The sequence below is a fragment of the Podarcis pityusensis genome, assembly GCF_964106645.2.
Source record: "Podarcis pityusensis genome assembly, chromosome: 5".
NCBI classification, from domain to species: Eukaryota; Metazoa; Chordata; class Lepidosauria; order Squamata; family Lacertidae; genus Podarcis; species Podarcis pityusensis.
Window position 1 is genome coordinate 2581375 of NC_138032.1, and position 25234 is coordinate 2606608.

Below are 25234 nucleotides of genomic sequence, written 5' to 3' on the forward strand. Positions count from 1 at the left end.
TATCCCCTCCCCCAGAGAGCTACAATTCCCAAAGTTCCCCAGGAAGAAGGCTTGATTGTTAAATCTCCTGGGAATGGTAGGGGGGTCTCCAAACAACTCTCTGCGCCCACAACAAACTACAGTTTCCAGGATTCTTTGGGAGCAGCCATGAGAGTGAAGGGGCATCACAGTGCTTGACGTGCACTGTCTGCCCAAGGGAGGGTCACCTCTTTTGAACACTTATCCTCAAGAGGCAGCATTGGGTTTCTGCAGCAGGATCCAAGCACCGGGGAGAATATTGCAGCATCTGTGTTGCCATATGAGAAGAAAGACCATCTTCCAAAAGCTTCCCCTCTGGGCAAATTTTCTGGATCCGCTTCTTAAGAGGCCACTCCCCCCCCCCCCGACTTGCTATTTGCGTGCGTGCGTGTGTGACACAGACAGGATGGAAGGAAAACTTGTTGACAGCTAAAAGGTAAAAGCAAATATTGTATTTTTAGAGCACCGGGCTGACTCTGACAGGCGCCTTGGCTTGTAAGTGCCCAGGCCTCTAACGCTGAGCTGAGCCGCCGCTTGAAAAATAAAGGGAGAAACAGAGAGAGAGAGAGAGAGAGAGAGAGAGAGAGAGAGAGAGAGAGAAATACAGCCATTACATTTCCAGGGCACAATGAGTCACTATCCAAGGTCTAAAATAGAAGATAAATAATTTTGCAGAAGCTGCCATCGCTCCTGGAGACTGGGGTGGGGGAAAAGAGGGGGGGAACCACCCCAGAAATTAAAAGACCTCCAAAACCTTCAATGCTTTTGATCAATTCCCTTCTCTGTTTAACTGGGGCTTTTAACATTTTATCATACCCAAAAGGGGCATGATGGCAATGGCCTGGAAGCGTTAAAATGGTCAAAATAATAATAATAATAATAATAATAATAATAATAATAATAATAATAATAATAGGATAGGTTGGATAATGGGATGCAGGTGGCGCTGTGGGTTAAACCACAGAGCCTAGGACTTGCCGATCAGAAGGTCGGCGGTTTGAATCCCCGCGACGGGGTGAGCTCCCGTTGCTCGGTCCCTGCTCCTGCCAACCTAGCAGTTTGAAAGCACATCAAAGTGCAAGTAGATAAATAGGTACTGCTCTGGCGGGAAGGTAAACGGCATTTCCGTGCGCTGCTCTGGTTCGCCATGCTGGCCACAGGACCCGGAAGCTGTATGCCGGCTCCCTCGGCCAATAAAGTGAGATGAGCGCCACAACCCCAGAGTCGGCCACGACTGGACCTAATGGTCAGGGGTCCCTTTACCTTTACCTTAGGTTGGATAATGAGAAGAGTCTGGCTTTCCCCGGGGGGGGGGGGGGGGCTGCAGTTTTGCCAGTTCTGTCACTGAAAGGATGGAAATCCACGGCGGATGCCCCAGTTGAGATCTCTCCCCAAGCAACTCACCAGTTGCCCAGAAGCAGCCTGCTCCTCCCCCTGCCAATGCAACTTGGCAATAATAGTCCCTACCTTGCAGGGTTGTTGCATGGATAACTGGAAAAAAAATATACCGAGCAGAATATTCCTTGTTTTCAATAGGAACCTCAAATATTGGCCTTTTGGACTTACTCAAATGCAGGTCTACTACCCAGCCAACAGATCCAAAAGTATGCAAGACACGGATGTTTATAGTGGGCACTGTCTAGAGAACAATTCAAATTCTTCCTTAAGCTAATTTAATTTTTTATATACTCCTTTTCATAGGGCACCCAGCCCTCTTGAGGCAGCTCACGCAACAAGGTAGATTAAAAGGGCGAAACACACACAACAACGACAACAGTTCAATTGAAAATCCAGCAGTAAAACAGAAAAAAAAAATAAGATAAAGGGGAAAATAGCAGGGAAAAACCAGCACTGGTGCTTTATTTGCACCTAGAAACGCTGGACCAGCTTCAGATTAATCAGTTAAAAGTGGATAGAAACAAGAGGCAATTTGAAAGCAGTCAATAAGGCTGCCAAGAACTTCCCAAAGAAGGAAGCTCCATAATGATGGGTTCAAAACAGAGAAGTCCCTCTCTGCGGTACTTGCCAGCCTGACGGACTGTATTAGCAAGAAGAAAGTGCAGAGAGAGAAGTTTTTTCTCGTTAACAATAGAATTTGTGGACGTCCAGTGATGCCGAATGCTGGAATACTCATGACAGACAACAGACAGGAATTATTCGTGTAGAGCATAGTTACTGTATTTTTTGCTCTATAAGGCGCACCTGACCATAAGACGCACCTCGTTTTTACAGGAGAAAAGGGGGAAAGCCCCGTTTTTTTGAGGATCAGCTCACAGTTGTGCAGCTTCTTTTGCAAAGGGGAAAAGCCCCCCTTTTAAAGGATCAGATCAAAGTTGTGGAGCTTACTTTGCAAAGGGAAAAAATCCTGTTTTTATGGGGTTCAACTCACAGTTCTGCAGATTCTTTAGGAAAGGAACGGGAGCCGTTTCTACAGTTTCCAGACAGATAATCTAATCAGCCAGTCACGTGCAGAACATTCAACAATGGAGGCCTGGGCTAGGGGCCAGAAAGGGAGCCAGCGATCGACCACACATTCACTCCATAAGACGCACAGACATTCCCCCTGACTTTTTAGGAGGAAAAAAGTGTGTCTTATGGAGCGAAAAATACGGTAAACTGTGGAACTCACTTTCCCAGGAGGCAGTGGTGCTAGCACCAACCTGGAAGGCTTGAGAAAAGCATGAGACAAATTCATGGAGGAGGAAAAAACTTATCAGCCGCTATGAGCATAGCTGTCAACGTACAGATTTGAAAATAAGGGACCAGAAGCCTCGAAAATAAGGGATCAGCAGCCAAAATAAGGGATTTTAGTCAACCAGCTGAAATACGAAGTTAAAAGGGACCAGATAATTTGGGGGAGCAGCGCCGGTTTTTAGCCCTTTGTTTCCAGAGGTTGCTGCTCAAGACACCAGCCGATGAAACACTGCAATTAAATAACTACAAGCAGCAACCACTTTTCGCGCAAAACAAAGTCCACGCTATGAAGATGCTGCTGCAGTTCTGTATCTTTTCTCTCGTGCTCCATCTGCAGCTCTCAATTCCATCAGGTGGGGCGGGAAATAGCGCTCGAAGTACAGTGGTGCCCCGCAAGACGAATGCCTCGCAAGACAGTAAACCCGCTAGACGAAGGGGTTTTCCGTTTTCAATGCGCTTCGCAGGACGAATTTCCCTATGGGCTTGCTTCGCAAGACGAAAATGTCTTGCGAGTCTTGAGATTTTTTTTCCGCTTTCCCCCCCTTTTTCTAAGCCACTAAGCCTTTAATAGCCTTTTAGCAGCTAATCCGCTAAGCCGCTAAGCCTTTAATAGCCGCTAAACCGCTAATAGCGCTAATCCGCTAAGCTGCTAATAGGGCTGCTTCGCAAGACGAAAAAACCGCTAGATGAAGATACTCGCGGAACGGATTAATTTCGTCTTGCGAGGCACCACTGTAAACCCGCAGATCAGACCATCTATGCTAGTCTACCACTACAAATCTATGGGAGAAGCGCTTGCGGTCCTTCCTCCGCTTTCCCCCTCTATGGTTAGCCCTTGGAACACCTGCCTCCTCCTCCTCTCTCTGAACTGCTTTCTCTATGGTTGCCCTCACTCTCCTCTCAAGGCTCCTAAGTCCCAGCGGGGAGGGGCTCCCGGGGGCCGAGGCTGGTGAGAGGAGGCCGGAGGGGGGCGGGGCTGGCAGCCAAGCAACACAGTTGGAGCCTCCCTCCTCCCTGGCCGGCAGGGAGGGAGGGAGAGGAGCTGCTTCCTTTGAAACCCGGGAAATTTAAGGGACATCATCAATAAGGGACAGCAGCGGGACACGGCACTGGGATAAGGGAGTTTCCCCCCAAATAAGGGACGGTTGACAGCTATGGCTATGAGCCAGGATGCCTCTGCTCTGAATCCCACTTGCTTCTGAATCCCAGTTGTTGGACATCACAGGAGGGGAGAATTGACTGTGTGTGTGAATGCTGCTTGGGGGTTTCCCAATGTGGGGATCTGCATTGGCCCCTGTGAGAACAAGATGTTGGACTAGATAGGCCACTTCCTCAAACAATGCGCAGGTTAGAATACAACCTAAAAACCAGACAAATTTACTTTGATGGTGACCAGACCAGCTTCTAGGCTCCCACCCTGAACATCGCAGTTTAGCAGAGGGAGAGGCATTGCCAGTGTTTTTTTTTCTTAAAAAAATGTTCAGGGGTACTCTCATTTTGAGGGACACGGGTGGCGCTGTGGGTTAAACCACAGAGCCTAGGACTTGCCGATCAGAAGGTTGGCGGTTCGAATCCCCGCGACAGGGTGAGCTCCCATTGCTCGATCCCTGCTCCTGCCAACCTAGCAGTTCGAAAGCACGTCAAAGTGCAAGTAGATAAATAGGTACCGCTCCGGCGGGAAGGTAAACAGTGTTTCCGTGTGCTGCTCTGGTTCGCCAGAAGCGGCTTAGTAATGCCGGCCACATGACCCGGAAGCTGTACACCGGCTCCCTCGGCCAATAAAGCAAGATGAGCGCTACAACCCCAGAGTCGGCCATGACTGGACCTAATGGTCAGGGGTCCCTTTACCTTACTCTCATTTTGACTCAAGAAAACCACCATTTTCTAGTTCAACTCGGGGATATAAATACAGTAAATGGACAAAGTACTGTACAAAGGTTCAAAAAATGTTTAGGGGTATGCGTACCCCCAGAAAAAAAAGCACTGGGCACCACCTTACTGCAAACCCAGCTTAGGCTGAAATTGAATCGCATGTGTGATTTAAAACAATATATATATTTCTCTATATATTAGGCTGTACGGAGGCACACATGCTCATGAATTTGCATGGGCATCAAAGGCAAGGTGCAAGGCAGGAGCGTGGCAAGAGGCTCTCTTCTGTGTGACCTGCTTTTGAATAAACAATGTTATGTTCCACAGTCAATTATCTCCAAAGTACAAAGTGTTCTGTTACCAAAAAAAGACCGTGAGCAGCGGCTGGTCTGAGAGGGCGCATCCGCGCACCGGAGCGAGCGCTTAATCTTTTGTGTTCCCGTATAATTTTATACAAATGGGGTCGGTTTGGAGGCCGCAGACAAGATCCTGCCATTCCCCTTTTAGCCCTATTATTCTGCAAAGCGTCTAATTGCAGGCTTCGGCGAGAGGTGCTGGCATTGCTAGGGAAATGAGAGGAGGTACGCTTTGCACATCTCGGTAACAAGGCTTCCGAAAGGAAAGTGGAAAAACAAATCATGGCTTGTGCGCATCGAACGGAAGGGGCCTAATAAGGCCCACAGGACAAACACTCCCCGTTATTACGGCTTCGTTATGCAAGGAAATGCCTTCTGAAAATGTCTGGTTTTCGGTAACGCTGGCTCTAAAAAGCAATCAGAATCTGCAAGGCCAGATGCCCTCTTTCCTCTGCCCCTTTGGGGGCATCAGAAATGCAAGAGCATCTTGGCAGAATGCTGGCCAACAGGTTTGTCTGCTCACTTGCACAAGAGCCCTCCTGCCATTACCAGCAACTAGGACTCAAAAGCATTGCTTCCTCCAAATGTGGAGGCAGACCATAGCCATCGTGGCTACTAGCCACCAATGGCCCTCTCCTCTCTGAATCTGTCCAAGGCAAAGGAAGTTGGCAGCTGAACTGCTGAACAAAGACGATTTGGCGTAGAGGAAAGAGATTTATTAGAAATTTGCAGCAGAAACAGTTTTGATGCAGGCTATTGTCTGTCAGCATCTTAAAAAGCAGAGACAACATCTTGCCAACAAAGGTCCGTATAGTTAAAGCTCTGGTTTTCCCAGTAGTGATGTATGGAAGTGAGAGCTGGACCGTAAAGAAGGCTGATCGCCAAAGAATGGATGCTTTTGAATTCTGGTGCTGGAGGAGACTCTTGAGAGTCCCATGGACTGCAAGAAGATCCAACCTCTCCATTCTGAAGGAAATCAGCCCTGAGTGCTCACTGGAAGGACAGATCCTGAAGCTGAGGCTCCAAGACTTTGGCCACCTCATGAGAAGAAAAGACTCCCTGGAAAAGACCCTGATGTTGGGAAAGATGGAGGGCACAAGGAGAAGGGGACGACAGAGGACGAGATGGTGGGACAGTGTTCTCGAAGCTACCAGCATGAGTTTGACTAAACTGCGGGAGGCAGTGGAAGACAGAAGTGCCTGGCATGCTCTGGTCCATGGGGTCACGAAGAGTAGGACATGACTAAACGGCTAAACAACAACAACAACATTGTCTGTCAGCTGCTTGGAGCCTCAAGAAGGAGGGCAGGAAATATTAGATTTTATATCTGCATCCATATGAAAAATGTAAGAATCAAAGAAAACTAACAATGACTCTTCAGAGAGTTCTTCTAGGGCTTGTGGCTCCAACTAGACCACTCCTGATTCCTCAGCTAAGTGGAAAGATGAATCCAAAGAAGGCTTGTCCCAAAGTTAAGTTAAGAGGAATAAAAAAGGAGCATCCAGGTACTGGGCCTCTTGCACATTCATGTGCAGTACATTGCTAGCCCACAAACAACCCACAAAAAAAGCTAATGCTATTCTAGGCTGCATCAACAGAAGTCTAGTGTCCAGATCAAGGAAAATAATTGTCCCACTCTATTCTGCTTTGGTCAGACCACACCTGGAATACTGTGTCCAATTCTGGGCACCACAATTTAAGAAGGATGTTGACAAGCTGGAAGGTGTGCAGAGGAGGGCAACTGAGATGATCAAGGGTCTGGAAGGTTGCACTTCAAAGCTGCGGGTTTCAGTTGCTGTCTTGCTGTTCTCGAAGAGGTTCTGCCCTCGCCTGCTCCAGGAACACACTGAGTTAATTAGCTGAATTATCTGCTTGAAGTGCAGGCAACCCTGTGTTAAGCATCATCAGAGCTGCTTAAGCGTTCCTCAAGAGGAGGAGAAATCCAAAATCAACTCTGAGGGGGTGCTGTCCCATTGGGAAAGCCACAGTCAAAACTTTAGATGCAACCCTTTGACCTGGAACCAGAAGTTTGCTTAGCACCTCCCATGGACCGACTAAGGCCTTTTGTTCATGCAGGCTGGATTGTTTGCAGAGCTCCAGCAACCCTGTGCACAGAGTCATGGGATTGTAGAGTTGGAAGGGGTTCCCAAGGGCCATCTAGTCTAACCCCACAACGCAGGAATCACCACTAAGGAATCCCTAATGTGGTCATCTAACCTCTGCTTAAAAGCCTCCAGTGAAGGACAGCAAGCACAGCAGAGGCACAGGGGAGCAGGGTGACACTCCGGGGCACATGGCAAGGTGATGATTCGGTGCATGCAAGGTGTGTGCACCTGGTCTGCAAAAAAACCCCTTCCCCTCCCAATGCTGATGTTATTCATATCACCCGCACATACAAAACACATTTTCACGGTGGCATCAAAGGAGCAACATGTTTTCAGCCTGCGAAGGTGGAAATGGAAATTCCAATTTGCACACCGAAATGCTGCTGGTTAGATGGGGGTGACTGCAAGTGCTTAAGACGGACATGGAAATCCCTGATTTGCCAAAGGGCAGGCAAAGCGCGTCTTCCGAAAACAATGTTTGCAAGGGTAAAAGCAACACACAGCCACACCTGGTCCTAAATCATACAGCAAGACTTGCTGGCGGCTTTGTTTGCGCAGAATAGGATGGGCTCTCCAAAGTTTATCCCACTTGTAAATCTTCTAGAATCATAGAAGTGTAGAGGTGGAAAGGGGTTCGCTTTATATATGGACCATGGGTTAGGAACATAAGAAGAGCAGCTGCTGGATCAGGCCAGAGGCCCATCTAGTCCAGCATCCTGCTCTCAAAAAGGCCAAAAAGTTGCCTGCAGGAAACCCACAAGCAAGGTTCACACGCAAGAGCAGACTCCTGCCCTGCGGTTTCCTGGTCCTGAAAAGCACTGCTGCCTCCAACTGTGGATATTTGGAGCTCTTTCAGATTACTTTTCTTTTAATATTTTGTATTTGCATGTTTGGATTTGTGCGTGGGGCTTCCTTTGCGCTTGAACCAGAAGCTGCAGTTCGGGCAGGATGCTGCGGCACATTTGCTGAGAGGAGGGAGGGCTGACAGGCATATAACACTCCTGCTCAGAGATCTGCATGGCTTGGTGATCTGCTACCAGATCAAGATCAAGATGCTGTTATTAGTATATGAAGCTCTTAGCAACTCAGGACCAGTTTGCCTACGATATCATCTCACCCAACATTTGCCCCCTTGACCGCTTCAGTCGGTGGAATTTGTACCTCTACAGGGGCCGCGTAAGACCTCTTCCACATTTGTAAGAACTTAGTCATTTTGTGTGGCAACTCCTAGACTTTGGAACTCCCTGCCTATTGACATCAGGGAAGTGCCTTCACTGCACTCTTTTCAGAAACCTGCTGAAACCATTCCTGTTTAGACAAGCCTACCTAGATGCTTAGACAGTTGATGAAAGTCCTAAATCTGTTTTTAGTCTATTGTTATCTTAACTTTTTGCATTGTTGTTGCTAATTCTCCCTGTTGATAATTGGATTGTGTTGTCTTTTCTTGTGAACTGCTTCGAGGGTTCTGAGATCAAGCAGCCTATTAAATTTCACGAAATAAGTCAACAAATAAATAAATAACTGCTGTATTACTAATTATCCGAATGTGTTTCACACGTCACGCTGTCTTCTTGCGAATCGCTTTGGGGCGCCTCTGAACGTGTGAAGCGAAATACAGTGGTACCTCTGGTTGCGAACGGGATCCATTCTGGAGGCCCATTCACAACATGAAAAGAGCGCAACACTCAGCAGCATGTTTGCACACACGCGGGTTGCGATTCGCTGCTTCTGCACATGCGTGTGACGTCATTTTGTGCGTCTGCACATGTGCGAGTGGCGAAACCTGGAAGTAACCCTTTCTGGTACTTCCGGGTCGCTGCGGGAAATAACTTGAAAGAATGTAACATGAAGCGGACGTAACATGAGGTATGACTGTACAGAAATGCAATAACCAGCTCCACCTGCCCGTGGGAATCAAGACCCATGCCCTTCCCCGTTTCCCACACCCATCGCCGGGGTCGGACGCTGCCTCTTACCTTTGTCTGCAGCAGAGGGGGCTGAGGCCCGGTGGCCGGTTCCGTGATATAGGTTTTCTTGGCTCCAGACGACGGGTACTGCCCTGTGGGATTCAGGGCTGCAGACCCGGGAGAAGGGTATGTCGCCTCCGGCTTCCAGGCATTTTGCGGCATGTAGGATGGATCCGAGCCAGTCCTCCCTCCGTAGCCTCCGGGGTAGGCCGGCTCTTGGTAGCGGCCCTGGGGGCCCCCGTACCCATAGCTTGGCTCTGGGTGAGGGGCGGTTTGGGGCGCGTAGCCATAATCCGCGGCCCGGGGCTGAGACGGCACGTAGGGCCCTGGACCCAGAGAAGACGCGGGTTGAGCCGCTTGGTTGGGGGCCAGACTGCTATACTGGGGGGCTGGTGGCTGGAAGTGGGGGGCCGGCTGGGCCGACTTCACTTGCACATGGAAGGTCGGGCGGTTTGGGGTGGAAGCCGTGCTGTAAGACGCCGGAACCGGCTGAGGTTTCAAGGTGCCGACTGGGGTCACCGGGATGGGCTGAGAGCCGGGCTTGGATGCTGATTTCTTGGTGGCCGTCAGGGGAGGCTGGTTTGGGATGACCATGCGCTTGTGGCCAGTGACCGGGGTGGCCATCGGAGGCGTAGCGATGGGAGATCCGCCCGGAATCCCAGAGCCCTGCATGTGGGAAGAGAGACACCAGCAACAGACCATTAATTTGGGTCAGGAATAACCTGCGCCTGAAGATTTGCCCCATTATGTACTGGTTTGTCCAAGCTAGGGACACGGGTGGCGCTGTGGGTTAAACCACAGAGCCTAAGGCTTGCCGATCAGAAGGTCGGCGGTTTGAATCCCGGCGACGGGGTGAGCTCCCGTTGCTCAGTCCCTGCTCCTGCCAACCTAGCAATTTGAAAGAATGTCAAAGTGCAAGTAGATAAATAGGTACCACTCCTGCAGGAAGGTAAACGGCGTTTCCGTGCACTGCTCTGGTTCGCCAGAAGCGGCTGTCATGCTGGCCAGATGACCTGGAAGCTGTACGCCGGCTCCCTCGGCCAGTAAAAAGAGATGAGCGCCGCAACCCCAGAGTCGGCCACAGCTGGACCTAATGGTCAGGGGTCCCTTTACCTTTACCTTTTGTCCAAGCTAAGAGAGCTTAAGAGCAGCCTTGTTCATGAGGTCCCAACCAAAGATCTTATTCTGGGGCAATCAGAATAAGATCCACTCTTTGACTGCTGATTCTGGACCCTAAACCGTTTTTTCTATCACTGACTTTTTGTGCTGTGTATATTGCAATGTTCTTTTGCTGCTATGGCTGATGGCTGACGCAAAAAAAGTTTCATTCATCATTCATGAGTTCCTGCAACTGGACTTTGGCTATCTAAAGATCAGTGAACTGTCCAAAAGTAGAAATGGGTCCTATTTTATACATTTCTCCTGGGTGACAGAACCAGTTAACAAAGGGAAGAAAAATAAAATATATACAGTGGTACCTCGGGTTAAGTAGTTAATTCGTTCCGGAGGTCCGTTCTTAACCTGAAACTGTTCTTAACCTGAAGCACCACTTTAGCTAATAGGGTCTCCCTCTGCTGCTGCGCCACCAGAGCACGACTTCTGTTCTCATCCTGAAGCAAAGTTGTTAACCTGAAGCACTATTTCTAGGTTAGCGGAGTCTGTAACCTGAAGCGTATGTAACCCGAGATACCACTGTATACAGTCGTACCTTGGCTCCCGAACGCCTTGGGAGTCGAACGTTCCGACTCCCAAGCAATCAAAAACCGGAAGTGAGTGTTCCGGTTTTCGAACTATTTTCGGAAGCTGAAAGTCCAATGGGGCTTCCATGGCTTCCGGTTGCCTGCAGGAGCTTCCTGCAGCCAATCAGAAGCTGCGCTTTGGTTTCCGAACATTTCGGAAGTTGAACCAGACTTCCGGAATGGATTCCATTTGACTTCCAAGCTACGATGGTATAATTAGTTGTAAGTAGGGAAAAGTGGACATTTCCTCCCATCTAGAGTCGCCACTCACCCCAGACATTAAAACCCCAGGATTAAATTATATTTGAGATGCTTCTTGCATCTCTTGGGATAGATGGCCCATAGGGTCCCATCCAACTCTAAAATTCTAAGATTCTGTGATTCCCTGAAACACCATTCTTTTTTAAAAAATTTATTGGAAATTTTACAACATAACATAAACCCCCCACAAGCCCAATACAGAAATCCACCCTCATTAAACGTAAACATAACATACAATAAGCATAACATACAACAGTACAAACAACCAAATAAAAGACTTCCTTTATCCTATATTTGGCCTCCTTATTTACTTCTTATAAGCTGTTTCCTTTATGAATAATTATTAAGATTTTTCTAATTATAACTTAAATATCCACAAAGTCTCCTGCAGACATTAATCGAAACAAGTCCAGGTATGTATTTTAGGGCACTGTTTCGTGAAGTATTCTCTGCATTTCCCCCATGCTTTTTGAAACTCTTGTCTAGTGTGAGCTCTAATTGCCTCTGTTAATCTAGCCAGTTCAATAGACTCTAACAGTTTGTCTTGCCATTCCTTTTTTGTTGGCACAATTTCTTTTATATTGCTAAAAATTCCTGAAACACCATTCAGCGCTGATGTCTTCATTTTGGACTTTTGGGAGAAAGGTAAAAAAAATAAAAATAAAATCCAGGTTAAGCCAGGTTAATTTCCCTCCCTGCTTTCATTTACAAGTTGCATCTGCAAAAAAGAAAAAGTGATTTGGCAGGAAGGAGAGATCAAGCTACAGAGAGATCAAGCTCTGCCTCCGCTGCCTGGGAGCAGTTTTTGGAGCCGGGGGGGGGGGGGTGGTGGTGGTGTAGGAAAGGGGTGTTAGATGCAGGGGAAAGTTTGGCTCACCTTTGCTTTAAACCCGGCGATAAAGCCACATTAAAGAAAAACGAAGGTCTTTTTGTATGTGTTTTTTAAGAGCTAAAAGGCATTGCCGGCTACTGATGTTTAAAAAGAAAAAAAAATCGATATCTCACTAAGGCAGAACAAAGCAGCCTCTGTCAAAGAGCCAAACTTGAAGGCAGAGGGATTTGGGATGGGGGTGCTCAGAAAACGGAAAGGGATTAATGCGAGGAGGAGGAGGCATCTCAAGAAAGGTGCGGCTGGAGGAAGCAACAAGGAAATAACAGGCACAGGTTTGCACCCTGAAATATTCCTCACATCCTTTTATTTGTTCTCACAGCTGTGTGTGTTTGCGTGTCAGCCTGGGCCGAACAGCTCGTGCAAACACATTCCCTCCTTGCAGAAAACCAGAATCTAGCAAGAGGGGTTGTGAGCTGCCCGTCTCCTTGACATGCTGGCTTTCTAGGTGCAGGAGATATTTGCGAGGAGGAGAATTCAGGCCTGTGCACATCACCGCCCCAGTCCTCCTGGCATCAGCCTGCACTCTCAAATAGCAGAGAGGCAGATTGGGTCTGTTCCTTTGAGTTTCTATTGGTCCCTTGTATTCTTTCAATCAGGACGCTGGTGGCGCTGTGGGTTAAACCACAGAGCCTAGGACTTGCCGATCAGAAGGTCGGTGGTTCGAATCCCCGTGACAGGGTGAGCTCCCATTGCTCGGTCCCTGCTCCTGCCCACCTAGCAGTTCGAAAACACGTCAAAGTGCAAGTAGATAAATAGGTACCGCTCCGGCGGGAAGGTAAAATGCGTTTCCGTGCGCTGCTCTGGTTCGCCAGAAGCGGCTTAGTCATGCTGGCCACATGACCCAGAAGCTGTACGCCGGCTCTCTCAGCCAATAAAGCGAGATGAGCGCCACAACCCCAGAGTCGGCCATGACTGGACCTACTGGTCAGGGGCCCCTTTACCTTTTTATTCTTCCAATCAGTTGACCACATTTCCATATTTTTCAAAATAAAGAAGTCCTCATGGAAATGTTAGCATTTTAAAGCGCCCTGGTCCTAATCAGCAGGTTTCTGTACGCTGTTTTGCCCGTTCTAATGCATTTTTGTACATTATCTTGACATATATTTTTAATGCACACTTTCCCTGGATACATAAATTACACAGGTTTTTTTGGCAACAGGAACGAGGCAAACATCGTGAGATAGCTGCGTCCCTATGTGGACAGTGGCCAACACACTGAATCCCAGGACGCAGGAACATAAAAAAAAACCCCACAGCCTGCTGGGTGAAGCTACTGGCCCATCTAGTCACACATCCTGTTCTCACAGTGGCTGAACAGCTGCCCCAATGAGAAAGCCACAATCAGGATTCGAACACAAGACCAGCCCTCTCCCCTCCTGGGGTTCCCAGCAACTGGCATTCAGGAACAATGTTGCCTCTGGCTAGGAGCCATCCATAGCCCTCTCCTCTTCCTTGAATTTGTCTCATCCTCTTTTAAAGCCATCCAAATTGGTGGCCTTCCCTTCCTCCTGTGGCAGGGAGTTCCGTAGTTTGACTCTGTGCTGTGTGAAGGAGTCCTTTCTTTCATCTCTCCTGAATCTCCCAGCATTCAGATTCATTAGGGTTGCCATATTTCAAAAATGTGAAAATCCGGACAAAAAACCTTTATGGGCAAAATTATTGAGCTCCCTCCCCCCTTTTTTTGGCCAAAAATAGTAAGTTTTTGGGCTTTTTAAAAAGGGAAATCGCCAAAAACGACATGTATTCAAACGTTTCCATCTGCCACTCCATTAAAGTTGGGATTTCCTGGGTTTTCCATTTTTGAGCTGCTAGAATCCTAGTGGTGGTCGTGGCGTATATAAATAATTTGTGGTCCTCTTTTCTTAATTCATCCCCTGTTATCCCTAGCAAAAAAAAAGCCTCTGGTTTCTTTGGGAAGGTGTATTTAGAAAGTTTTTTCATTTCGTTATAAATCATGTCCCAGAAATTAGGGTGTCTAAACCTAGACAGCATCTTTAAAAAATAGAGACATCACCTTGCCAACAAAGGTCCGTATAGTAAAAGCCATGGTTTTCCCAGTAGTGATGTATGGAAGTGAGAGCTGGACTATAAAGAAGGCTGATCGCCGAAGAATGGATGCTTTCGAATTCTGGTGTTGGAGGAGACTCTTGAGAATCCCATGGACTGCAAGAAGATCAAACCTATCCATTCTGAAGGACATCAGCCCTGAGTGCTCACTGGAAGGACAGATCCTGAAGCTGAGGCTCCAAGACTTTGGCCACCTCATGAGAAGAGAAGACTCCCTGGAAAAGACCCTGATGTTGAGAAAGATGGAGGGCACAAGGAGAAGGGGACGACAGAGGACGAGATGGTGGGACAGTGTTCTCGAAGCTACCAGCATGAGTTTGACCAAACTGCGGGAGGCAGTGGAAGGGGGTCACGAAGAGGTGGACACGACTAAACGACTAAACAACAACAACAACCACAAATTCTGCATGGACTGGTTGCAGGGCAACATGTGCAAATGGCTTGAGATCTGTCCAGGACAGCTGGGCATATAAAGGGCCCCATTACCTTCAGAGGCTTAGGGCCGCGTCAAACCTAAATCCGGCCCTCAGGATGACCCTGGGGTTACATGTTTACTGGTTTGCCGCTGTTTGCTTTCCCGGCTAGGTGGGAAGAAGCAATTCAGAAGCACAGATGTCCTCAGAAGCTGGAAATGCACAAATAATAGAACTCAGTTGGGTTCAAATTTATTGCTTTTAACCACAGGTCATTCGCAATATAAACAGGGGAAAGAGACGTAGTAACAAATGTTATGAGGAATAAATCAGAATGAAGCATAAATCAATAAGGGGGGGGGGGGAGAAACTTAATTAAGACCTGGCACTCGACCCTACAAACTGCATAATCACCGAGGCTGGCTCAGCCAGATATTTACTTTGGTTTTAATTTCCATCTTGCCATTTCCTATTTTTAGTTCTGAATGCAACTGTTAACCACAGCAAAACATTTTGAAAATGAAGATAACTGACATGATGAAGCTTCTCTACTCTACTGTCTATGTTTGGCTTGGAGAGCGCCATTACAGCGGTTGCAGCTGATTAGATTCTGGTTAAATAAATAGGAAGTCTTACTTTGAAACACAACAAAACCAGTGACAAGCAAGGCCTTTCCCTGCAATATCTTGTCTTAGCAAACAGCAAGGAGGCCATACGATCACAGGGAAGGATGGCTCAGAAATTTGGCGGCATTAAACCGCACACACTGAAAATCCCTTTTTTAATCCCTACAGATGTTTTCTGCCGTCTGCCTGATCTGTACCTTCTGAAATAATACGCGGAGTGAACTCAGAAAATTGACTTAGAAACTCAGAAAAATGCTTAAGCAAAAATGTGTACCTTAGGTGAAAATATGTGCATCATTTGCACTTTGGAACTGCCTGCCACTTGACATCAGGCAGGTGACTTTGCTGTACCCTTTTTGGCTCTTATTTAAAAAAACAAACCATTTTTTAAAAAAATACAACTCTACCTTGTATTAGTGTTGATGTGTGCTTTAATCTGTTCTTAGGCTTTAGCCAACTTTTAAAAGTTAATTCATTTAAAAATCACTTCAATGCTGCAAATGGTTGCTTTTAACTGCATTTACCCATAATTTTATCACCTCTTTCTCTCTCATTGTAAAGTGCTTTGAGAGGTTGGCTTCGTTTAGTTTAGTTTTTTTTTATTAAAAAAAAACTAAAACCCTGCAGTGTGTATGAATCCTGCGAAATGAATGGATAAATAAAATGCTGGTGGATTTTGGAGGAACTTAAAAAAGAGAGAAAAAGAACGGATATTGAGATGTGGAAGAAACCAAAATCGGGAGATTCATCCATCCATGTACTTAGTGTCCCACTTTTGAATAAAAAATTCCCGTTTTCTCTTTCAACAACAGTTTCTTTTCACAATGCATGAGAAACAGTGGGGGTGGAAGAAAGAATTCTCTGGAAAGCATACATGTTTCTGCAAATGCAAGGCGTTTCCACCCCTGCTTTTGTGTCGGTGACTCAGCACTGGCGGAAACCGAAAACGAGCATGTAAGCACATCTGGTCCTTCCTGGGCAGGAGGCAGGAGGAATGGCACAGGTGTGACCCCCAGAAACCCAGAGGGGCCCTAATTGAGCACAGCACATAGCAACTCTCTGGTCCTGAATGGGGCAACTGTGCCCCTGAAGGACCAGGTGCGCAGCCTGGGGGTCATTCTGGACTCACAGCTGTCCATGGAGGCACAGGTCAATTCTGTGTCCAGGGCAGCTGCCTACCAGCTCCATCTGGTATGCAGGATGAGACCCTCCCTGCCCGCAGACTGTCTCGCCAGAGTGGTGCATGCTCTGGTTATCTCCCACTTGGACTACTGCCATGCGCTCTATGTGGGGCTACCTTTGAAGGTGACCCAGAAACTACAACTAATCCAGAATGTGGCAGCTAGACTGGCGACTGGGGGCGGCCTCCGAGACTACATAACACCGGTCCTGAAAGACCTACATTGGCTCCCAGTATGTTTCCAAGCACAATTCAAAGTGTTGGTGCTGACCTTTAAAGCCCTGAATGGCCTCAGCCCAGTAGACCTGAAGGAGCATCTCCACCCCATCATTCTGCCCAGAGGTCCAGCTCCGAGGGCCTTCTGGCGGTTCCCTCCCTGTGAGAAGCGAGGTTACAGGGAACCAGGCAGAGGGCCTTCTCGGTGGTGACGCCCGCACTGTGGAATGCTCTCCCATCAGACGTCAAGGAAATAAGCAACTATCTGACTTTTAAAAGACATCTGAAGGCAGCCCTGTTTAGGGAAGCTTTTAATGTTTAATGCTGTACTGTGTTTTTAATATTTGGTTGGAAGCCACCCAGAGTGGCTGGGGAAACCCAGCCAGATGGGCAGGGTATAAATAATAAATTATTATTATTCTTATTCTTATTATTATTATTATTATTATTATTATTATTATTATCAATAATAAGAAGAAGAAGAATAATAAATTATTATTTATACCCGGATGTCAGGGAACTGCCATCGGAAGGAAGGGAAGTGAAAGGGCTCACACAGGTTGGGAGAGACTCAGCAGCTGAAGAGGGAACCAGTAGGGGGAGAGGAGCTGGGCTGAGGGAAAGGGAGCTGGAGGGATGGCTCAGAGACACTTCCAGCGAAAACAGTGGGGAGGTTTCAGGACCTCCTGTAGGGACACCCACTCCTCGCCGGAAACTGTCACGCAGAGAGTCCAGAAGACGTGTTTCCGTTAAGGAGCTTTTATGTTGGAAGCGATTCCGAAAGCAACCACTGTCGGAATCTGCCAGCGACTGACGGAGCCATGTTTAAGGGGCTCCGTTACAGACAGAGGTTTGCAAACTGGACCAAACTCTGAGGGACTAGGATTTTACACACAAGCAGCTCATCGTCCCATCACAGCATTCCGACAGTCTTCGTGAGCAGCTTGTGCAGGAGAAGGCATCATGAGCAACCCAGCCGGAACCGGAGAAGCAGGAGCTGGAGCGGGTCCAAGCCTGGAAGAAAGGTACCGGGTGTTGGAGGTCCAGCTAGCGCTGCAGACGGCGAGGCTTGAGGAGAGGAGGGCTCAGGATGCAGACAAAAAGGGGAAAGACACCCAGCTCGTCAGAAAGGTACCAGGATTGGTGCAGAAGTTTGGGGGGGAGCCCAAAGACTATCATGGCTTTCGGACAGAGATGCAATATGCCCTCAATCTGCAGTTTGATGAATTCCCTGACGAGGAATCAAGAGTGGCTTTCGTGATTGGGCATCTTGAAAAGGGGGCGAGAGACTGGGTTAGACCCCTGATGGCAGCGAATAGTGACGTCCTAAAGGACACGATGAAGTTCTTTCGCGCCATGGATCTGATGTTTTCCAGCGATATTGAACAGGGAGTGGTCCGCAGACAGTTAATGGCTTGCAAACAGGGGAGCCGATCTGTCCGTGAGTACTGGACTGAATTCACCATGTTGATCCATAAATTGGGGTGGGATCTATCGGCGGAACCCATTCAAATGCTTTTTGAAGAAGGGCTTTCTTCGGCTGTGAAAGACGAACTTTCCCGGGCGCCCAGGGCGGAGTCTATGAACCAGCTGACCAAATCAGCGCTGACCATAGGAGCGCGCCAGGAGGCGAGAGCATTGGAGAGGCGGGAAGGGAAGGGGGAACGTTGGAAGGAGTTCCGCATTCCAGACATTCCAGAGCCAACTTTCCCGCCGGCAGAGCCGATGGAAATCGGAACAGCGCGCGCGCGCGCAGTTTCAAAGCCCAGTGAGGGGGGAAAGAAGGAGGGAAAAGGCGCCCGGAAATGCTATCTCTGCCAACAGCCAGGTCACTTTGCCAGAGTCTGCCCCCAGAGGAAGGAATGGCAAGGGATGGTAGGAGCTGTGGAGGGAAGAGAGGAAGAAATACCGAAGCAAGTAAAAGCCAACGCCTGGCTGCCACCGTCGGGGCACAGCAGTCAGGCCAAAGAGCAGTGAAAGTGCCCACGCCAGAACCTCCTAAACCCGCCCTAGTGATAGAAGTGGCGCTAGAGCTGCCAAACGGACACCCTCTAAAGATAAAGGCGCTGTTGGACTCAGGCAGCTCCTGCAATTTCATGAGCAAAGAGTTTGCAGCTGAACACCAGATACAGACGATCCCTTTAAGCAACCCCCTGCAGGTGACCACGATCGATGGCAGGGAGCTGTTGGGAGGAGAAGTCAGCTTGCAGACCGTCCCAATGATAATGAAGGTGGCAAGGCACACCGAACTGATAGCGTTTAATGTGGCCACCTTGGGAGGAGCTCCCATTATATTGGGGATGAGCTGGCTAGCGTTACATGATCCGCTGGTGGGCTGGCATCAGAGAGTGGTTTCTTTTGGTTCAGCACATTGCTTAGAACACTGCAAAGAGGGAAAGGGTTTGGCAGGGGCCCAAGCCACCCTAGCAGGGACTGAAGTAACGGAGAACGTGAAGGTACCACGACAATACGCAGATCTCCGCGACGTCTTCAGCGAAAGGGAAGCTGACCAATTACCCCCGCATAGACCCTTTGACTGTCAAATCAATTTACTCCCTGGGGCACAGCTCCCTGTAGGCAAGCTGTACGCCATGTCAGACAGAGAGATGCAGGAGCTAAGAGAGTTCATTGACAAGAACCTGAAGAGAGGGTTCATCAGAGAGTCCAGGGCGGTGGGGGGCAGCCCAGTGTTTTTTGTGGATAAAAAAAACACGAACAAGCCGAGGCTTGTGTGTGACTTCAGGGCCTTAAATGCAGTGTCAGAACCAGTGGCTTTCCCTATGCCCAGGATTGACGACATTTTGACAAGGGTCAGGAAGGGAAAGATTTTTACTAAACTGGACCTAAGGGGGGCGTACAACCTGATACGAATAAGGAAGGGGGATGAATGGAAAACCACCATGTTCACCCCTTTGGGGGCATTTGAATATTTAGTTATGCCCTTCGGCCTACAAGGAGGCTCCGCGTGCTTTCAATCGTTTATGAACCACGTCCTGGGGCCTTTGCTTTACAAGAATTGTGTGGCCTTCTTAGACGACGTGTTGGTGTATTCTGAGAATGAGGAGCAGCATGTGAGAGACGTCAGAGAAGTGTTGAGCAGGCTGCAAGCCAACCAGCTGTGGGTGAAACTGGAGAAGTGTCAGTTTCATACCAAGGAGGTGGAATTCCTGGGGTATCGCCTGTCAGACAAGGGATTGGCCATGGATCCCGGCAAGGTCCAGGCGGTGCTGGAATGGAAAACACCCAAAACAAGGAAAGATGTGCAGAGGTTCCTAGGATTTGGGAACTTCTATCGTAAGTTCATCCGAAACTTTGCCCACCTGACGGCGCCCATTACGGACTGTCTCAGCAGTAAGAAGAAGTTCGTTTGGACTGAGGAGGCGGAGCGAGCATTTGAGGAACTAAAAAGGGCCTTCGCCTCGGAACAACAACTCCTGCATGTGGATTTACAAAAACCGATGAGAGTGGAAACTGACGCATCAGACAGAGCGATTGGGGCGGTGCTTCTGCAGCCAGGGAAGGAGGAGTCAGAGTGGAGACCGTGTGCCTTTTTTTCGCGAAAGCTGAACAAATCCGAGAGGAACTACACGGTGTATGACCGAGAACTACTAGCCATTCATGAGGCGTTCCGGAGATGGAGGCACCTGCTAATTGGCGCACAACATAAGGTGCAAGTGTGCACTGACCACAAGAACCTAGAGTATTGGAGGACGGCACGAGTGCTCAACCAACGGCAAGTGAGATGGGCCCAGGAGTTCTCCAAATTTAACTTTGAGATTTGTTACGTGCCAGGCCCAGAGAACATTAGGGCGGACGCTCTCTCACGCAAACCTGAATATTTGGAGGAGGAGGGAGCACCCGAAGAGAGACATGTCATTCCAGAGGACCGCTGGGTGTGTGGGGCGGCATTGGTGGGACAAAGAGAACTGGTAGAGGAAACGGAGAATGATGAATACGCCCAGAATAAGCTCAGAGGTCTTAGGGGTGAGGGAGAGGAACCAGGGGGTTTCGAGGAAAGAAATGGAGCTTTGTATTACAAAGGGGCACTGTATATCCCTGAAGGAGACTTAAGGGGGAGGGTACTCAAGCAGTTGCACGACAGCCCCACGGCGGGGCATTTTGGACAACACAAAACCATGTGGTTGGTCACCAGGGAATTTTGGTGGCCTAAGGTGAGGGAAGATGTACGGGAGTATGTAAGAGGGTGTGAGCAATGCCAGCGAGCCAAAGGGGAGAGGCGGGCACCGGCGGGGCTATTAGAACCCTTACCAACCCCAGAACGACCTTGGGAGGCAGTGTCGATAGATTTTATGACTGATCTGCCGAAGTCCAAGGGGAAAACAGCCATCATGGTGGTGGTAGACCTACTAACAAAGATGTGCCACTTTGTAGCCTGCTCGCATGCAGTCACGGCGGAAGAGACAGCGAAGTTATTTGTAGAACACATTTTTAGGTTGCACGGGGTGCCATTGAGGGTGGTCTCAGACCGAGGAAAACAATTTACTTCCAGGTTCTGGAGGAAGCTCATGAGCTTACTGCAGGTGGAGGTCAACTTTTCGACTGCCCGGCACCCTGAAACCAACGGGCAGGCGGAAAGAGCAAACGGGGTCCTCCAGCAATACCTGAGGTGTTATGTCAATGACAGAGAGAATGACTGGGTAGAAAAGTTGGCGCTGGCGGAATTTGCCTACAACAATGCCGAGAATGTGTCCACAGGGATGAGCCCCTTCTTGGCTAATTATGGGTGTCATCCCAGGGCTTTCCCAGGGGGAGAAGGGGAGAGATGGGGTGTCCCGGCAGCCGAGCATTTTGTAGAAGAAATGGAAGCAATCCATCGTCAGCTCCAACTCAACTTAGAAAGGGCGAAGGAAGAATACAAGAGGCAGGCAGACAAGAACCGAAGGGAAGGTGAAACCATAAGGGTGGGAGATAGGGTGTGGCTGTCAACCCAAGGGTTGCCGTTCAAAGGAGGTTGTAAGAAATTAAGACCCAGGAGATTGGGTCCCTTTGAGGTCATTCAACAGGTCAACCCAGTGGCTTTCAGGCTCCGGTTACCCAACCACATGAAACTGCACCCAGTATTTCACAGGTCGTTACTGTCACCGTATGAGGGGGGACGAGAAGGGATGGCCACTCGGGGACCGGTCATAGAAGAAAGGGAATGCAGCAGCCATGTGGCAGAAATCCTCGACGCCAGATGGAAGGGGGATCAGGTGGAGTATTTGGTAGCGTGGGAAGGAGAACCGGAGTCAGAAAACACTTGGGTAATGGCAGAAGATATCAATGACGAGGTATTGATAGAAACGTTCCATCAAAGGTTCCCAAGGAAACCTCAGCCTGTGGAGAGGTTCCGGAGGGAATACTTTGGGACCACCGATGAGGAGGAGGAGTTGGAAGGATTCTCGGAATCGGAAGGGGAAGGGGAGATGGACTCTGAGGAGGAGGAGTACTTCGAGACCAGGAACCGCAACAGGTGGAGAGAAGTGTTCGGGACATCGGAAGATGAAGGAAGTTCATTCCGGGGTTTTGCCTCCTCACCGCCCGTAGAGGAGGGGGCGAGAGGGGATGAAGGGGGCCCTGGAGGGGAGGTGGATGTCAGGGAACTGCCATCGGAAGGAAGGGAAGTGAAAGGGCTCACACAGGTTGGGAGAGACTCAGCAGCTGAAGAGGGAACCAGTAGGGGGAGAGGAGCTGGGCTGAGGGAAAGGGAGCTGGAGGGATGGCTCAGAGACACTTCCAGCGAAAACAGTGGGGAGGTTTCAGGACCTCCTGTAGGGACACCCACTCCTCGCCGGAAACTGTCACGCAGAGAGTCCAGAAGACGTGTTTCCGTTAAGGAGCTTTTATGTTGGAAGCGATTCCGAAAGCAACCACTGTCGGAATCTGCCAGCGACTGACGGAGCCATGTTTAAGGGGCTCCGTTACAGACAGAGGTTTGCAAACTGGACCAAACTCTGAGGGACTAGGATTTTACACACAAGCAGCTCATCGTCCCATCACACCCGCCTATCTGGCTGGGCTTCCCCAGCCACTCTGGGCAGCTTCCAAAAGAATATTAAAATACATCAAACATTAAAAGCTTCCCTAAACAGGGCTGCCTTCAGGTGTCTTCTAAAAGCCTGGTAGTTGTTGTTCTCTTTGATATCTGGTGGGAGGGTTTCCACAGGGAAGGCGCCACTACCGAGAAGGCCCTCTGCCTGGTTCCCTGTAACTTGGCTTCTCGCAGTGAGGAAACCACCAGAAGGCCCTCGGAGCTGGACCTCAGTGTCCGGGCAGAACGATGGGGGTGGAGACACTCCTTCAGATTAACCATAGCATGCCACTTCAAACAGATGTGGCTCCCTCCCAAAGCACCCTGGGAACTGTAGTTTGTTCAGGATGCTGAGAGCTGCTAGGAGACCCTGCTCCATCCCCCTCAGAGAACTACAATTCTCATAGCTCCCAGAGGAGAGGCGTTGACCGTTAAACCACTCTGGGAATTGTAGCGAGGGGGGGAGGAAACAAGGGTCTCCCTAACAAGTCTCAGCACCCACTTAACAAACTACAGCCCCCAAGAAGCCATGACTATTTAAAGTGGTCTGATCTTGCTTTAGAGGGCTAAATTTGCTCTTTGCATAGAGGATATATTTATACCCGCACCCGAGCAGGGAGGGTGGAGGGAGAGAGCCCCTCTCCTCCCCCGAAACATAAATGAGATGCAAGTTATATAATAAAAGCCATATAATAATCCATTCAAATAACAAGCTTCCTGAAGGCCATTCTGCTGATTTCAAGCCTTTTGCGCCAGAAAAGGGAAATTCACAAGGGGATGAACTTCAATTAAAGCTTTGGCTGCCTTTTTATCTAACGCATTAACACGGGTAGGCCATTAATTTCGCCGCCATTAAGGATTAGCTTTGGTCTCTGAAGCCACCTACGAAGTCTTGGGCCTCAGATGGGCAGCAGAAAAAGAGTCTTGGACCTCAAATGCGCGCTTATGCCTTTACCGGATGCGCGCCTCATGTTCCCAGGGTAGCTTGCAGCAAAAGTTAGGAGGCAATCAAGCAAAATTAAGAAGCTGGAAGTGGGAAGATTCGGGGCAGGCTGAAGCAAGTCCTCCTTCACACAGAACAGGGTTAAACTACGGAACTCCCTGCTGCAGGAGAAAGTGGCGGTGGAAGAGGATCAGACAAATCCACGGAGGGAGAAAGCTATCAATTACTACAATGCTTCTGAATATCAGTTGCCATTGCTGGAAACCACAGGAGGAAAGAGTTGGTCCTGTGCTCAGATCAGGGCTGGATTGAGGTTTGATGAGGCCCTAAGCTCCTGAAGGTAATGGGGCCCTTTCTATGTCCAGCTGTCCTTTGTCAACAACAAATTGTAGCTGCTTTTTGTGTTGAATACATGCTATATGGTAATTTATGGACCTCATAGGTATCTCAAGCCATTTGCACATAACAAATAGGAACCTACACAACACAAAACACTGTTGCTGTAGGTAGGTTTTATTTTATTTGCTTTTTATCTTATATTTTGGAAATGTACATCCGGGATTTTTTTCCCTTTAATTTTTTTGGGGGGCCGCAAGAGAGTGGGGCCCTAAGCTAGAGCTTGTTTAGCTTATACACGGGTGGCGCTGTGGGTTAAACCACAGAGCCTAGGACTTGCCGATCAGAAGATCGACGGTTCGAATCCCCACGATGGGGTAAGCTCCCGTTGCTCGGTCCCTGCTCCTGCCAACCTAGCAGTTCGAAAGCACGCCAGTGCAAGTAGATAAATAGGTACCGCTCTGGTGGGAAGGTAAACGGCGTTTCCGTGCGCTGCTCTGGTTTGCCAGAAGAGGCTTAGTCATGCTGGCCACATGACCCGGAAGCTGTACGCCGGCTCCCTCGGCCAGTAAAGCAAGATGAGCGCCACAATCCCAAAGTCGGTCACGACTGGACCTAATGGTCAGGGGTCCCTTTACCTTTGCCTTTAAATCCGGCACTGGCTCAGATTAGAGGCTGATTGGTCCAACTGGTTTGGTTGCTCTGGGCACAGAGCCTCAGGGTGCCACCAGAGACGACACAACTATTATTTGCAATGAACTGTGAGATTGGGGGTTGGGGATGCACAAGGCACCTCTGAAATTTGAGGCCCCAAGACCTGCCACTGCTCAGATCCTGCTTGCGGGTGTCTGGCTGGCAGCTGGTCGGCCCCTGCGAGAAAAGGACGCTGAACTCTTTGGGCCACTGGCCCGATCCTGCAGGCTCCCCTTTCATTCTTACATTATCCCAGAATAGCATCCGAAAAGCACATGGAAGAGTGGGAGGCAGGTTTGCATTTGTGTGTTTATGCGATGGGGAGGAATGGTACCCTCTCTCCCCCTTGGCAACATTTGCATCGGAAAGAAATCACGAAAACCGGGTGCAGCGCTAAAGCTCCCAAGAAAGGGACAAACCCTGCAGCCCAGTCTTGCTCTCTGTCTCTCTTTCTCCTCTTCAGTTGTCTAGAAGCGAGGCCGCCAGGCCCAGTCTCCCTTCCCTTCCTCCTGCGCTGCGATGGCAGATGGCGAAAAGCAAAAGCCTCGAGTTCTAATTCATATGGAGGGGCCCGAGGGAGGCCTGATACGGCCTGCTCAAGCTGCAGGCAGCATTTGCGTCAACCCCCCCACTCCAGGTCTGCGGCACCTTTTGTTCCGAACACCACGAGCCAAGCGTGCGAGGCCTGATCCTTGCACGCTCCTCGCCAAGGTCCTGCCACAAAGATGAGCACAACTGTTAAGGGCGCAGGTCCCTGCTGGGGTCGCCGCGTCAGAATCGCCTCCCCGGGAACGGACGTCAGAGACGTGCTAATTTCATTAGACC

At 49.1% G+C, this 25234-nt stretch overlaps 1 protein-coding gene across 3 annotated transcripts in view; it reads right to left on the reverse strand.

Annotated features, from left to right (window-relative positions):
* Positions 1-25234, reverse strand: part of LPP (LIM domain containing preferred translocation partner in lipoma) — a 295201-nt gene that overhangs the window by 79540 nt on the left and 190427 nt on the right. For all 3 annotated transcript variants that reach the window (XM_081007502.1, XM_081007503.1, XM_081007504.1), the window contains one exon: positions 9022-9678. In XM_081007502.1, coding sequence (XP_080863628.1) covers positions 9022-9678 — 657 coding nt within the window. The remainder of the gene's footprint in view (positions 1-9021; positions 9679-25234) is intronic.